This window comes from Schistocerca nitens, chromosome 1 (genome assembly GCF_023898315.1).
Source record: "Schistocerca nitens isolate TAMUIC-IGC-003100 chromosome 1, iqSchNite1.1, whole genome shotgun sequence".
NCBI lineage: Eukaryota > Metazoa > Arthropoda > Insecta > Orthoptera > Acrididae > Schistocerca > Schistocerca nitens.
In genome coordinates, this window is record NC_064614.1 from 641,857,279 (window position 1) to 641,872,653 (window position 15,375).

The window sequence follows — 15,375 nt, forward strand, 5'->3', positions numbered from 1 at the left end:
CTGACCTGCCAAAAGATGTGGGCTTACCATCAAACAAGAATGTGGGCACAGGCATGCCGACAGAGGTGGGCGGTGGCTGCGGAGACGAGCTGAACATGGGCGGCGGCGGGATGGGCCCGATCTCGGACACTGGGATGGGCGGCTCGGGCAGTTCAGACAGTGTGAGTGGTGCAGGGCGGTCGCCAGGGCCCGTGGGCATGCCAGCCGTGGGCGGCACCGACGACGTGGAGGTGGCGACTGACACGCTGCTGCCAGGGGGCGGAGGGGCCGGTGGGGGCGCATCACTCACTTCTGGACCACCTGCAACACAATGAGGCCACATCTCTTACTTGTGCACTCTGGTTGCAACTCCTTGTGTATACAGTACGGCGGGTTCAGATAACTGATTTTTCAGATAACCATTTACAAAAGGATGTTGCAAGCATGCTCAGAGGAATTTGAAACAAAGAAACACTAATTTCATCATAAAACGGTACACACATATTATATATCATATCTCTCCTGAGTAACACAGAGAACCAACAACTATTCTGTTCGTAATGTCCTGACACAGTTCTCACTGGGAAATAGAGCAAAATCCAATCACTGATGCGCTACATGTTGACACGCAGGGGGAGAAAGATGTTGTGAACAGAACAAATGGCAATTTCCTCAGTCCACTCCAGGGACTTCACATGTACTCAATGCTTTGATACTGCACAGCTTAAGAATGACATATTGTAATGCCTGCTATATGAGCCAGTAGTGTATCTTAATATCACTAATGTTGGCAGTGGCTGGACACAAAACACTTGTGCTACAAAGTTGAGTGAATATCAGCTTCTATAATCTGCAAATTACTGTGAAGTGCATGACACAGGTTATTGAACATTGCATCAGTTACTCGGGCTACTTCTCATTCCATTCAAATATGGGGCATGGTAAGAATGATTGGTTAATCATCTCTCTGCCTACTGTAACTACATTTGCATTCTCTACAGGAGTGATATGTAAGATTGTAGTATTTGATTAGATTCCTCACTTAAATCTGCATCTTGAAACTTTATAAGTAGGCTTTCATGAAATAGTTTGTGTGATGCTCTCCCACAAGCAAGGCCATACAAATGGGGTGGTGAAATAGGCCCAGTCAAGGACACAGAGTTGGCACAAAACTAAAATATTGTTACATGAGCACTCCTAGCCCCTGTGTTCCTATCCTCTGTCTATGAGGAGAATGCTTTCCCTTCACCCGCAACTGCAAACGCATGCTAGTATCACAGTGTCATTTCGTCCAAGCAGTATAATAAAGAAACCACAAACATGACTTCAGTGGCAACAGTGCACTTGGTTCATACATCTGAAGCCTACACAGCTCATCAGTATTCAACAGTGGCGTTTTTGCTGCTATTCTGATACTGTATTATAGAACCTCAAATGTAAGTGAGTGGGTGTTAAAGGAAATATGCTATTTGACCAAGAGGTTCTGATTTTTGCCAATTTCTGCTGACTGAAGACTGGACCAAACTGTTAGGGTTAGAGTGCTTCAAAGTATTTGATAGAATAATAAGTGAAATCAAAAACAGACCGCAAATATATCACACCAGTTCATTTCATTTTAATTTCCTGTCCTGAATCACACTACATGAAAGCTCTGTAATTTATCTTGCAAATTGTGCAGTTGATTTTGTCGCCAAAGCTTGAGATATTGATACAGGGTGATAGTTAATGAAATGTCCATTTTTAAGTTCTAGGTGAATTAGGTGGTGAAGAGTACTGACACAGCATACCATTTGTTTATTTTGAAGGTTTTTTTCCCAATGTACGGGTTAACAGACGCTTATCTAAACATCAAAATAGCTTTGAGGATATTTATGAAAATAGCGAAGACTGTGGCATAAAATGAATGTATTTTCACACAACTAAAGCTCTAAAGATGCCTTTCCCCTCGGCCCGAGACTGTAAACGCATGCTGTTGGCACAGCGTCATTTGCTCCAGGTAGAACCATATAGAAAGAACTACCAAATAGATGTCACATGGGATGTGTGTCAACAGTGCGCTTGGTTAGTGCTGGTGATGCCTAACAGCTAGCTAATTTTTAACAATGGAATTTTTGCTGCTATATTCGCTACAGTATTGTAGGATCTCTAATGTTGGCGAGCGGGTGCGGAAGCAAATATGCTGTTTAACGAAGCCTTTTGAGTTTAGCCAATTTCTGCCACCTGAGGGCTGCAGGGATCATGTTTACGCTACAGTACTCGTAAGTATTGGATGGAATATAAATAAAATGGAAAACCGACCTCGCTTATAACTCACCATTTCATCTCAATTTCATTTTTTTCAGGAACACGTTACATGGAAGCTCTATAACTTATTGAAATATGTGCAGCAGATTTTCGTAGAAAATATAGCAGAAATATCGATAGAGCTGAGCTAGTTAACGGATCAGTGTCTTTCAAAATTCCGCGAGAAACAGCTGATGAATAGCACTGACAGAGCTTCCTGTTTTGATATTTTAAAGTTTTTTTCTCTTCAGAGTATAGATAACAAGATGCTTATCAAATCATCAAAATTGCCTTAGAGGATATGTATAACAACTGCAGAACGGCAGCATGTTGTCGACACGGTTTCAGGAAGTTAAAGATGATGTAAAAATCACCCAAAGTTGAGTAGGGGTGAAGCAAACTGTCACATTCAGCTGTCTTGTCGACAGAATACGATACGATCGCCAAAATTCTTAATAAAATAATCAATGAGTGTGCTTCGCTGAGAGCAAGGAAATGGAATGTAAAATTATAGTAGAAACACAATTCTCACAAAGAAATGTGTTCTGAACACTTAATTATAGCTCTTTCTCTTATTTACAGTTACTGATTTCTGCACAATAAATAATTCTGTTCCTTATTATAATCACACTAAAATCAGTGAACAGTAGTTGCCATAAACCGTATGACACACATTGTTTTATTTCTAGTTTTTTTTACAAAGTTACGCAATTGTTTTGTTAACTGCAATGCTGCATTTAATTTCTTGTATGCAATATTTCTTATCTCGATAGATGCTTTAAGTATTATTATATTAAATGACATTAAATTTACGTTACAAATTACAAAATTTCGTAAATCTTTGTAGAAGAAATTGCGAAAAGGTAGTTTTTCTCGGAGGGATGGGGAGAGGGGACACAGCTCTGACAGTTCCGCAAACTGCACACGATCTCCTCAATACGGCCCTGGTTCATAGCAAGGACCACTAATTTGATTGTGCTGTATCTTGTACAGAGAGACAGATGTCTAGTTTTCCTTCATTTTCTGCTGGAGTTTCAAACACTGAAAACTTCATGTAACACGACAGGAAAAAAATCCATTGTGGACACATCAGAGGCGATTGCAGGTGTTTCTATAAACAGAAGCAGTGTATAAACACGTAACATGCATTGCTCCTTCCATACATTGTATTGCCTGGAACATTCAACTCGGCCATTGGTTTCTTATTCTAAAATACTCGTCTTACGATCCTCCTCCGCCCATACAATTTTCTCCCTAAACTTTTGAGGCAGGCTCTAGAACTGAGAATTATTACAACAATTTTATGATAATATGGTATCTAAGAACTGAAATGCCAATATTTGAGAGACATTCGTAGTGAAATTACATAAACTGAGACAGAATGTCTTCATCGTAAGGTAGTCGACCAGGAGTGATGTTTCTCCTTATGTTTTTATTTGTTTAAACACAGTTTTCATGTAGTATATGTTTACAGCTATAAGGATAGGCACTTCATTGACTCTTTATCACTTTCACACACAAAGCTAAATTTTCAGTTTCTTACATGTAGAACAACAAATTATCTTGGAGGCACAACACATTAGATGTTTTTTGGAGCTACCTCCCAGGCAAAGAACACTCCAACGCCTTCTGACACAACACATCACACGAATCTGCAATAACCTCCCATATAAAAGATACAGAGCATCCATCTGACAATACAGAAAGCGAACTTGAAATACTACATACACTGAACAGACGACACAGAATGTCTTTATATGAAGAACGAGAGATCAGTATACACAGAAAGAAACTTGGGGAACAGCTACTCAATGACATCAGTGAAACAGGCACAATCAACTTTTGAAAAAGTTTTGATAAAGTACTTAAAGAATTTTCATAATTTACAGTTTTAAAGCACAGCAAGTAATGTAATCACTCCCATTCATCCCTCGATAAGTTCAACCTACAGTACATATACATGATCTGTTCAAATATTTTTATATATAAGAAATTAATGTAATAATTAAAAGTGTGCACAAATCTATATTCAAGAGCAACCCATTAACATTTTTAAGAGAAAATAAAAACATTTTTGTGTAAATAACCACTTAATGATGGTCGAAGTAGAGAGGATATAAAATGTTGACTGGCAATGGCAAGGAAAGCGTTTCTGAAGAAGAGAAATTTGTAAACATCGAGTACAGATTTAAGTGTCAGGAAGTCGTTTCTGAAACTATTTGTATGGAGTGCAGCCATGTATGGAAGTGAAACATGGACGATTAATAGTTTGGACAAGAAGAGAATAGAAGCTTTTGAAATGTGGTGCTACAGAAGAATGCTGAAGATTAGATGGGTAGATCACATAACTAATGAGGAGGTATTGAATAGAATTAGGGAGAAGAGAAATTCGTGGCACACCTTGACTAGAAGAAGGGATCGGTTGGTAGGACATGTTCTGAGGCATCAAGGGATCATCAATGTAGTATCGGAGGGCAGCGTGGAGGGTAAAAATTGTAGAGGGTGACCAAAGACATGAATACACTAAGCAGATTCAGAAGGATGTAAGTTGCAGTAGGTACTGGGAGATGAAGAAGCTTGCACAGGATAGAGTAGCATGGAGAGCTGCATCAAACCAGTCTCAGGACTGAAGACCACAACAGCAACACAACCATTTAATCATGATTATTGCATCCAATGCAGCAGCACTTTCACAAAAAATGGTTCCAATGGCCCTGAGCACTATGGGACTCAACTGCTGAGGTCATCAGTCCCCTAGAACTTAGAACTAGTTAAACCTAACTAACCTAAGGACATCACAAACATCCATGCCCGAGGCAGGATTCGAACCTGCGACCGTAGCGGTCTTGCGGTTCCAGACTGCAGCGCCTTTAACCGCACGGCCACTTCGGCCGGCACTTTCACAAAAAAGTATATGTTGCTACCTAATACAGTAACAGAGTTGTGTACATGTCAGTATTTCGGTGCAACCCATTCATGTCATTAAAAAAGAAAAACATATTTTTGTAGAAACCATTTAATCTTGTATCTCTGTATCCAATGTAAACAAACATATCTGTAACATGTGCAACATCTTTGAAATGACAGTGTAAATGTGATATGCAGTGGAGACAGCATGCAGACCTTTTACACTCTACTGGCTCTGTAAATACAATTCGCTGCCAGAAATTCACGTTTTTTTTAGCCTTTAAAGTGTCTTTTCTAAACAAAAAGATGTAAAATAACCTACACTACCCTTGGTCTGTGACTGTGAAAAGATGTCTGTACTCTTCACCAACATCAGCCGTGTGTACAAACAATTCTCCACCTGAAGATGATAAGGTGAACCATCGAAATGCATAGGGGGGGGGGGGGAAAAAAAACTGTTTTATTTGTTTTGAAATTTTTCCCGTCATTAAAGACAAATTTGCACGCCTCTGTGTAAAAGTTCCATTGCCACTATGCTGGCCAGTTTGGTGATTTCTCCATTGCTCTGAGTATGTGTTGTATGAACCTTGGGTTGTGACAGATCATGATGTTGTTCTGTCATTCACAGTGTATACCAAATATAAATGCATTGTTTATAGTGTTTCCAGTAAGCTTAAAATAAAAGTCCTGTTGTAGGAAGTTGCTGGTGAATAAAGCTAGCTCATGAATATGCAGTTGGAAATACAACAATATTGGACATTAAAAACAACAGTAACGCTCTTACAAAAAGTACAGGTGTACTTGACAGTAAACAATGAACTTTGGTTGGGAAAAACAAGGGAATGACAAAAAAAACAGTATTCAAACTCTGCACTAAGCTTGAAATAAGCTCCTTCCTTCAGGTGAGTCCGTTACTGCAACTGAAGATCCACATTACAAACAATTTTGTATCCAGTCTGGCTGGGCTGATTATAGAGTCTTCAGAATTTGATGAATCTGATCAGAAAAAATATCCAAGACTGGATGGAATGTGTTTTCCAAAACTGAAGCTCTACTTGAATGATCATTTTGAACTTTTCATACTAAACTATGTATTATTTCTTTATGACGCCATCGACACAGGCTCCATAGTAGTGTCTTTGCAGATGTCGGTAGAAGTAAAATTGTGCACTTAACAAAAAAGCAATATCCTGGGACTATATCATCAGTGAGCTGCAGTTACAATAGCTCAACTTGTACAAATATCTGGTTCTTACAGTCTGTAGGGAAATGAAATGAAGCAATGAAGTAAGCTCACTCATAGGTAGAGTGGGTTACTGACTTCCGGTTCATTGGTAGGATACTGGAGCAATGTAATCATTCTAAAAAGCAGACCCATCCTAGAATATTGATCAGCTGTGTGGAACCCATCTGAAATAGAACAAACAGGGAATGCTGAATGCATGCAAAGAAGGACAGCATGTATTGTCACAGGTTCTTTTGACCTGTTGGCAGAACCATAGTGAGGTGATACACTGCACCTGACAGAACTGCCAAAGCTGTGCCCCCTCCCCCTCCTCCTGCCACCCTCTCCCCCCCCCCTCCCCAGGAAAAAACTGAAATTTTCCATTTTTTTCTAAAAAGTTTTACAAAAATTTTATGATTTTATGAGTAGGGTTCATAAAATGATGCAGTATTGAAAAATATCAGTTAATTGAACTATACTGACACGTATTTCAAACAACAAATTAAATGTTTCTTTGTCATAAATAAATTACAAATTGTATCTACTTTCTAAAAAATTAAAAGTAAAACAAAATCTGTCTTGTACTGTTTATAGCAGCTATGGTGCATTTTTGCTTGATGTATAACGAAGAACAGATTTCATTTGCTCTTAATAAATGATTGGTAATTCATGAATCATTAATAATTAATAATATAAATACAAGAAAAGTTGCTAAAGTTACGACTTGATAAAAATATCCCTTTGCACAAATTTTTATTATAATTTTACTTTGCATTTTTCTTGCTTTGAGGGAAGCAGACTTTTTGAGTATGTCATTGAAGTCACGTTCAACAGCTGTGTAGTATTCCACTGAGAGAATAGATAAATTTGACAGTCTGTTCTTACCCATCTTTCACCCCTAGGTATGTGTGTCTATGGGTGGGGAGGGAGTACCTCGAATACGGCGAAGCTGGTCGATGTTGACGTGCTACTGTCGTGAGCATCTACGGAAAGAGATATGAGGACGGTGAAACTACCACTAGGTGCTGAAGGGTTGGACATCCACGACTCTTCACAGAACGTGGAATTCGGAGGCTTGCTCTGCTATGTAAAGTAGGATAGGGGGGAGGGGGGGGGGGGTGATCTGTGGCACCTCTGCCAAAAGAGCACAATGCTAGTGCACGCACAAGTGTTATGGAGCACACCGATCATCGTCCATTGTTGAACATTAGAGAGCTCCGCAGCAGATCTCTCCTGTGTGTTCACATGTTGACCCGAAGACATCGTCAGTTACGATTGCAGTGGGTGCGGGACCATCGGGATTCGACCGTCGGTCAATGGACACGTGTCGGCTCTTCGGGTGAATCATACTTTTGCTACACTAGATCGATGGTCGTCTCCATAAACACCGTCGGCGGTTCGAAACGTGCAATGCGCCACGAACGCAAGCTGGTGGGAGTAGTATTATGCTATGGCACCTGTCTAGAGACAGAGACATTATCCACAAATTGCGGAATTAATAAAAAGATTAGACTCTGCAGCTCTCACGAATAGGCCATGGTAAACGAACGAGAAACGAATGAGACTCGAGTGAGTAATGAATGAGGCGATGTGCTGTGTGTCCGGCCGTGCGGTGTGCTTCCATGGCTAACGTAGTATACGTTGCCAACCCTGCAGAGAAACTGCGCTGGCCTACCCTTGTTCAGTCCTAAAGATGGGGGCAAAGACTTACGAGAGGCCAATTAGAACATCTCCCTAATGCCCAGTACCGTACAGGGATTTTTTTTAATAAACATGATTTATGGTAATCACATATTATTCTGACATTATTGTTTGATAGTCTATCCTAGTTTCAGAAAAATGCGGATAACTAATTTATTGGGATGGATTTTCTTATGTGCTTGCTTAACATGTGTGTAATCGACCTGTGGTTGCGGTCATTCGATTAGTACTTTCATCAACTGTCAGAATGTGTGATCAAAATTTAGGTGAACTGATTTGTAGCACACTTTTTCTTTGTACGGGCTGGATGTAATGGCTGAATTGGCCTTGCCAGTGTGGGCGTGACTCGCTTTGGAAAAGTCCTTGATGTACATTCAGGCTTAATGCATCTCTCTAAAGCTTCTTTATATACTTGCAGATCGCCTATTCAGCTACTCTATCGTCAAAAACCAGCACGTCCATTCTGGCCAAAATCTAATAGTGACTACACCCCCGTGCGGTAGCGTTCTCGCTTCCCACGCCCGGGTTCCCGGGTTCGATTCCCGGCGGGGTCAGGGATTTTCTCTGCCTCGTGATGGCTGGGTGTTGTGTGCTGTCCTTAGGTTAGTTAGGTTTAATTAGTTCTAAGTTCTAGGGGACTGATGACCATAGATGTTAAGTCCCATAGTGCTCAGAGCCATTTGAACCATTTGACTACACCCCATTTTACGCGGTGCATGTGTACACACCGTTCTCCCGCCTCCATGACGGCATGAAGTACGACGTGGTATCCAACAGTTCTCGTACAAGTTACTTACAATTATTGCGTCTAGATTTGAAAAAAAATGGTTCAAATGGCTCTGAGCACTATGGGACTTAACTTCTGAGATCATCAGTCCCCTAGAACTTAGAACTACTTAAATCTAACTAACCTAAGGACATCACACACATCCATGCCCGAGGCAGGATTCGAACCTGCGACCGTAGCGGTCGCGCGGTTCCAGACTGTAGCGCCTAGAACCGCTCGGCCACTTCGGCCGGCGTGTAGATTTGATTCTGCGCCAGCACTTTCACAGTAGTCCCATTGGGAACGAATACACCGCTCTGCCACTTTTGAAATACATCCTCGCAGCCTTTCTTTGTTGGGGTGATTAGTAACCTCAGCTATTCCGCTAGAATATCCTCGACAGTATCAACTATTTCTCCCTTAAACTTGATTTTCGTATGTGATAAGAGCAAGAAATTTCAGTTCGCGATCATACGAAACCTCATACGTGAGCAACAGATGTAATACACAGGCCAAAATGGAAAATTTTCCGCCGTGATACACTAGCCCCACATTTATCACACTTAGTTGAGATGTTGATCATAGAACAGGTTTTAAATGATTGAACTTCTATCCATTCGGAATTGATGTCCACCATCAACATGAGTATGCAGTGTGACACTCAGGGACACGAATGCTCTCTTGTATTCATTGTGGCATGGAAACAGACAGCCTCCAAATGTCATCTTGAGGAGTTTGTTGGCATGACTGAAACAGATGCTATGTCAGTTCATGCAGATGGCTGGCTGGAGGCTGACATGGCAGTATACAGGGGTTGGACAAAAATGTGGAAAAAAGATGCTAGCCAAGCCTGCAGGTTGCACTGTTGTATTTGACCACTGCAATGTCATCAGTGCGTTGCAAGTGTCAGTAGTGGTCAGAACAGTGTTCTGTGTAGTTGTGAGTGCTTTATATCAGAGATAAGAAAATTTTAACGTGGGCAAATTGTTCGTACTCCTATGGTAGGTGCTTCCGCAACCAAGGTACCCTAAGTGTTTCAAGAGCTCCGTATCGAAAGATATACACCGCATACAGGGAAAGCGGAAAATCATCATCCGCTAAGTCACAGCGCGAATGAAAGTGTGTATTGAGTGACAGACGTTCACTGAAGAGGACTTGTGACGAAAAATAAGCTGCAAAGTCACTGCACGATTGGGTGTCGCACTCGCGAATCCTGTCCGAACCAAAACGACACGCAGGGAGCCCCATAAGCAGGGAAACGCAGGACGAGCTGAAATTCCAAAACCACTCAACAGTGATGTAAATGTCAGTTAAAGGAAATTATGCTGCAGAGGCCATAAAACGTTAACTATGGAGCAGCTGAAGGAAGTATTTTGGTCAGATGAGTCTCGTTTTGCACTATGTCGAACTTCTGGCCGAGTTTACGTCCCAAAAGTGAAACATGGTGGGGGTTCGATGACGATTCGGGCAGCCGTATTGTGATATTCCATGGCGCCCACGGTTACCCTGGAAGACCGCATTACTGCCGAGAATTATGTAACCATTTTGGCTGATGATGGTTATCCACTGGACAGTATTTGTTCCCCAAAGGCGATGTTGTGTTCCAAGAACACAGGGCTCTGCTCACACATCTCGAATCGTCCAGGATGGTTTTGAGACCACGGGGATGAATTGTCGCATCTCCCCTGGTCACCAGTCACCAGATCACAATATTACTGAGCCTTTGTGGTCTACTTTGGAGAGAAGGGTGCATAATGCTCTCCACCACCATCACCGTTACCTGAACTTGCCACTATTATGCAGGAAGAATGGTATAAGATTCCCTTGAAAACCATACCGGACCTGTATTTGTCCGTTCTGAGACAACTGGAAGCTGTTTTAATGCCAGTCGGTTTTTTTATACTGCGTTACTTATGGCAATGTGCTGTGCTTTTGGTGTTTCCATAATTTTCTCCAACCCCTTATGTTTTTCATAGTGTCCCAGACCCGTTTCGTGGGTGACAAATCTAGGGACTAGGCTGGCCACAGACCTGTATATTCTTCATGATATTTATGGTATGAACTACTGTGTAGGGTCTTTTGTTAGCCTGCTGTAATATGCTATCTGGTAGCTGCCCATGAAGAGCACCACAACAAGGTTTAACATTCTTGCCACATAATGGCGAGCATTCAGCCTCCTTTCAACACTCACCAAATCATTGCCGTTTCATGTCAAATAGCTCACCACACCATAATTTCACCGAGTTGTAGAGGCGTGAGTATCAGTAATCACTGTTTCCTACGCTCCTTAACCGGGTCGTCTGCGGACATTTTGGCGTTGATTTGGCCGCTACAAACAGAAGCGAAACTCAACGCTGAACAGCACAGAATGTCACTCAAATTCCTAGTTGATTTGGCTCTACAAGATGCAAGTTTCTGTTCGTCGTATGGCGTCAGCCGTAAAATATGCGTGGCAATTTGAGATCTCAAATCACTTTCCAGTAATCTGTACCCGACGCCTCTCAGTGACACAACGCCTGTAGTGTCTGCTCGGATTTCACCTGTCGCCATTTGCTGTTCTTCAGAGCCAGGTGGACAATCCTACAATATCCTATTGGTTTAGTCCTTCTGGGACGACGTGTTCCAAATCTTCTTGCCACACAGTCGCCCCGAGTCCATCTCGGGTCACGACTCGTTCAGAGTCATTGCATTACAGCCCGTTGTCTGTGCGTTCTGTCGGTACAATGCTCCCGCGTTCCTCGTGCCAATGATTCGACGTTTCTCAAAGTTCAAAAATGGCTCTGAGCACTATGGGACTTAACTTCTGAGGTCATCAGTCCCCTAGAACTTAGAACTAATTAAACCTAACTAACCTAAGGACATCACAGGCATCCATGCCCGAGGCAGGATTCGAACCTGCGACCGTAGCGGTCGCGAGGTTCCGGACTGTAGCGCCTAGAACCGCTCGGCCACTTCGGTCGGCTCTCAAAGTTCGAAAGATGGGCGATGAGCTACACTTGCGAGTCATATAGTCTTGCTGTGTTACAATCTACACCTTATAATTTCCAGTAATGATATACTTCGAATAGCCATCGTATTCCCACAGCATTCTTCATATGGAGGAATGCCATTTTTGTCTACTGAAAAGAAACCCACATAAGGATGAAATTTTAAGCAACGTATCTCACTGGCTTGGAAATACTGGTGTTATTAATTTGGTAGCGTTTGTCGAGGTGTTCACGTTGTAACACTTTTAACATTTTCAGTATCTGCCAGCATATGTAAACGTAATAAAAGTAAAGTCGAAGCCATGTAAGACAGGTGGTTCGAACACCATAGCGGCAAACGAGATAAATGGCGTCGTCATGAGACACTGGACTCGCATTTGAGAGGACGAAGTTGAAATCCCTTCCGGTCACCCAGATTTTGGGTTTTTTGTAGTTTTCCTATGTAGGTGAAGATGAATGCTGGATAGATCTTTTGACAAAGACACGCCTGATTTCCCCTCTCCACTCCTGTCCAATCCGAGTTTGTGCTCCGACCACAATGCTGTCGGCATCGACGCGAGGATGATATCGACGATCTTTCTTTATAATAATTGCAGTACAAAATCAGCGAAGAGAAAGCCGTGGTAGACGTATGTGAAAGGAGAGAGAAAGAGGGCAAGGAATGAAAATCTTTGTTTGGCTTTGGGTGAACATCGTGAAATGTGGGTTGTGATTTACATGGACTTAATGAGAAGTCAGGAAGTATACAATTATGTCAAGAGGTAGTTAAGCTGTTACTTTATATCGGTTTATCATGAAAGCCTTAATTAAGACTTTTTGGTAAGTCAGTTTATTGTAAAACAGTTACCAGCTACTTATTGATGGAACAGTTAAATCACGTTGTTTATTGCCATTGCCTACTTCGAACAGCCAGGTTATCTTCGACTGGCTTCAGTACGTTTAAGAGAGGTCTTACTAATGGTCTGTTCCATTGTTTTCGTGTCATAATACTGTTTTAAGTCCGACAGACTGAAGACGAAACTTAAGAAACAATGGTATTAGACCTACTATGTGATTCGAATAAAAAAAAACGTTCAAATGGCTCTAAGCACTATGGGACTTAACATATGAGGTCATCAGTCCCCTAGAACTTAGAACTACTTAAACCTAACTAACCTAAGGACATCACACACACACACACACACACACACACACACACATGTCCGAGGCAGGATTCTAACTTGCGACCGTAGGAGCAACGCGGTTCCGGACTGAAGCGCCTAGAACCGCTCGGTCACAGCGGCCGGCTATGTGATTCGTTAAGTTACAGTAAAAACGCCCCAGACGTTGTGTACAAATGTAGCAATGAAGCATTAAAACATGGTGAGACATGTCTCTGCTCACAGCAGGATAAATCACTGAATTTTGATCTGTCTAGCTGACCACTCAAGATAATTTTAGAATAAGATGTTTAGTGTAGCGTCATAAGAATTTTTTACTCTGCTACTCTTCTAAACGTTCACTTCTCCCAATTTGTTACAGCTGCCAGACTGAATTCTCCCACTATTACCATAGCATGATTGCGGAATATACGTGATCTAGTGTTAACCTTTTGCAGATGGTGCAGGTTCTTAAACACGGTACTCTAACAAAGTGACATGGTCGGAAATGAATATGGTGTTTAGCTGTTTTTTAAGTTCATAGCACGGGCGTACCGAGATCATGGCGAGAGAAGCCCCGGCCGACAGCGCAGGCACAGAGGGGGCGCAAAAACTCACAAAAAAGAGACGATTTAAGGATTAACCGGGAGGTACGAGAGTTCTCCTGCCCCAAGTGTCTCTCACCTCTTCCACCTGATTCATCACATCCCGTCCCTCTTCCACTTGCCTCCTCACGCCCTCTTTCTTTTCACCTGCCAAATACCGCTTTCGGCCTTCCATTTGCCTCCTACATCTCCCCATTCTCTCCCTCTCTGTAGCAGAAATCGTGCGATGGCGTTCGACTCGGGGGTTCGAATCCCGGTGGTGGACTAAATTTTTATTGCCAACGGGAGGAGAGGTGGCGGCGTAAAGTTTTTAATCATCAATCTTCACGCTAATGTCCTGGATTTAATTACACACACACACACACAAACCACTAGTCAGCAATACTTAACAGATACATTTACATAAAGAGCTCTCATACTCTGCCAATGTGGAGTTTAGCTCTGACTGTCCACCTCATTCTATCTCCTCCATCTGTTTCCATCTCCTGTGTCATCCCATTTTCACCACTATACTCAATCCTAATGGGAGATAAGTGGTTCTTACCCCCACAGTACTTCTTTCCAGACAATAAATGATGTATATACCAATTTTGTTTGAAACCAATCTCATGGTTTGGAAGGAGATGTGAAAAATACATAATACATACATACATCACTTTTTATTACATATTAACTTCTTATCCATGTATTCGCCAATTACATGTACCACACATATAATGCACACGTCTCTCCCTCCCCCCTCTCTGTCCCACTATCTGTTGTTCTGCTCCTCCTCCCTGATTTTGTGAGTTCATCTCGCCCTCCCCCTCTCACTATCCATCTCCTCCTCCCCCCTCCACCTGCTCAGCTGTGTCCATCCGCATAAATACCCGTCGGAAAGTATCCAATACCACCCACACGATACACTAGTTGTGCAGGGCAGCCTACATATTAGATGTTGGCAAACCTTTTTATCCCCCCCACCTCTATGGGAGTTAGGTGGTTGTTACCCCCACAGTATTTCTTTTCAGACAATAAGTTGTTTGAGTACCAAAGTTGGTCAAAGTTGGTTAAAGTCGATACGTTGATACACACACACACACACACACACACACACACACACACACACACACACAATGTTAAAATTCTCATGTTTCTTGTCTGTAACTGTCCCACCTGTCCAATTTATTCATACAGAAAATTCCAGCAGGAACACCTGCAATATGACAAGGAATCCGCCACAATCACTGTCACGGCGACAGGATAATTTCTCTAGGGGTAAGAAATTGATTACTGAGAGTAGGAAAGAAAGCGACAGTTAGGAAAAGACTACCAGAAGAGTTAAACGAGTTACAACTTCGAGATTAATATTCCAGGCAGTGTCGATTCGTGCACTGCCATCCAGTGCTCGGTGAACGCGAGGCGCGTGTTGTGATACGGGCAGCCAAAGAATGGAGGGAAGCGAGCAGTAAGCGGGCTGTGAGCACCTGCGTGGGGCGGCGAGCCCCGCGACGCGCAGTGGTCGGCGTGGTAGCAGAGCAGGCGGCGCGTGAGGCGGCCGGGGCCCTGGCCGGCGCCCGCCCCCGCCCCCGGGCCCAGCGAGGACGGCCGCTCGGGCCGGGCGCCCGCGTCCGCCTGCTGCGGGGGCGGCGCGGAGGCGGCGGCCGCCTGCTGCTGGCTTTGCAGCCCGGGGGCGGCCGAGGAGGAGGCGCTGGGGGCGGCCGGCGCACCCTCGCCGTGCGACGCGACCGGCGCCGCCGCAGGCAGCGACAGCGATCCGTTCACTTGCTCAGTCTTCTCCTTC

General features: G+C 43.0%; 1 protein-coding gene across 2 annotated transcripts in view; it reads right to left on the reverse strand.

Moving 5' to 3' along the window:
- LOC126258120 (phosphatase and actin regulator 4B) overlaps window positions 1-15,375 on the reverse strand; it is a 781,085-nt gene that overhangs the window by 27,466 nt on the left and 738,244 nt on the right. For both annotated transcript variants that reach the window (XM_049955617.1, XM_049955616.1), the window contains exon 5: window positions 28-300. In XM_049955617.1, coding sequence (XP_049811574.1) covers window positions 28-300 — 273 coding nt within the window. The remainder of the gene's footprint in view (window positions 1-27; window positions 301-15,375) is intronic.